At 61.0% G+C, this 902-nt stretch overlaps 1 protein-coding gene across 1 annotated transcript in view; it reads right to left on the reverse strand.

The window, feature by feature from the left end:
• SLC29A4 (solute carrier family 29 (equilibrative nucleoside transporter), member 4) overlaps nucleotides 1-902 on the reverse strand; it is a 5,077-nt gene that overhangs the window by 1,650 nt on the left and 2,525 nt on the right. Inside the window, exons 4-5 of the mRNA XM_010135200.1 lie at nucleotides 541-615; nucleotides 5-145 (exon numbers count right to left, since the gene is read on the reverse strand). Coding sequence (XP_010133502.1) covers nucleotides 5-145; nucleotides 541-615 — 216 coding nt within the window. The remainder of the gene's footprint in view (nucleotides 1-4; nucleotides 146-540; nucleotides 616-902) is intronic.

Below are 902 nucleotides of genomic sequence, written 5' to 3' on the forward strand. Positions count from 1 at the left end.
GTGCGCTTCACCAGGAGGTGGAGAATGAAGCACGTCAGCTCCATGCCGATGGAGATGAAGAAGAAGATGACCGTGTTCTCCTTCTCGTCTGACAGCAGCAGCTTAGTGAAGATACGGCTGAGCGAGATGATGACCCCGGCAGTGCCTAGTGGTGTGGGAGAGCTGTCGCCACTGGGTTCCATGGAGATCCCTGGCTCAGGGACCCCCATCAGCTCCCCACCACGTGGATGTGATGCCTCCGGGCATGGAGGAGCTACCAGTGGTGCTTTTTGGGGTGATGAATCTGGCTCCTGGCTGGCATACCCCCCCGCCCCCAGCTTGGCATGGCAGCGCAGCAGGTCTGGAAAAGGGATTTAGAAACCACTGAAGACCCTGGTTTGCTGGGGAGCCCCTTGGGGCGTCCCAGATCTGCTGACAACCCAGCCAGGCTGTGCTGGGGACAGCGGGGACCTGGGTGTGATTCACTGGGGCCCGGGAGAAGGTGGAGGAAGGTCCCCCCCGAGGAAGCCCATGCAGTGAGACACGGACACAGGTACTTACTCTCGCCCGTCATCACTCCCTGCGTGTAGCGCTTGGGCAGCAGCCCCGTGTAGCCGTAGAAGCTGGATTGCTGCACTTCAGGAGAGACGCACCGAGGGGAGAAGGAGGGATTATTGCTGCAGCCGAAACGCCGGGCAGAGGGAAGAAACCCCGGTGGGAGCCCACATGCCGTGCCAGCTGGGAGCTGCATCCGTCCCCAACAGCCGCTGCAGCACCCGAAGCCTCCTTGCCCCAAAGCAGGAGGGAGCTTTTTGCCCGTTCTAGATGTCCCACTATGGTTGTTCCCACCAAGGGTGGCCATGAGGTCACAGGGGCTTGGGAAGCCACTGTGGTGGGCCGAATAGCAAATACATCCAGGTGGG

This window comes from Buceros rhinoceros, unplaced genomic scaffold (genome assembly GCF_000710305.1).
Source record: "Buceros rhinoceros silvestris isolate BGI_N320 unplaced genomic scaffold, ASM71030v1 scaffold29634, whole genome shotgun sequence".
In the NCBI taxonomy this organism is placed as follows: domain Eukaryota; kingdom Metazoa; phylum Chordata; class Aves; order Bucerotiformes; family Bucerotidae; genus Buceros; species Buceros rhinoceros.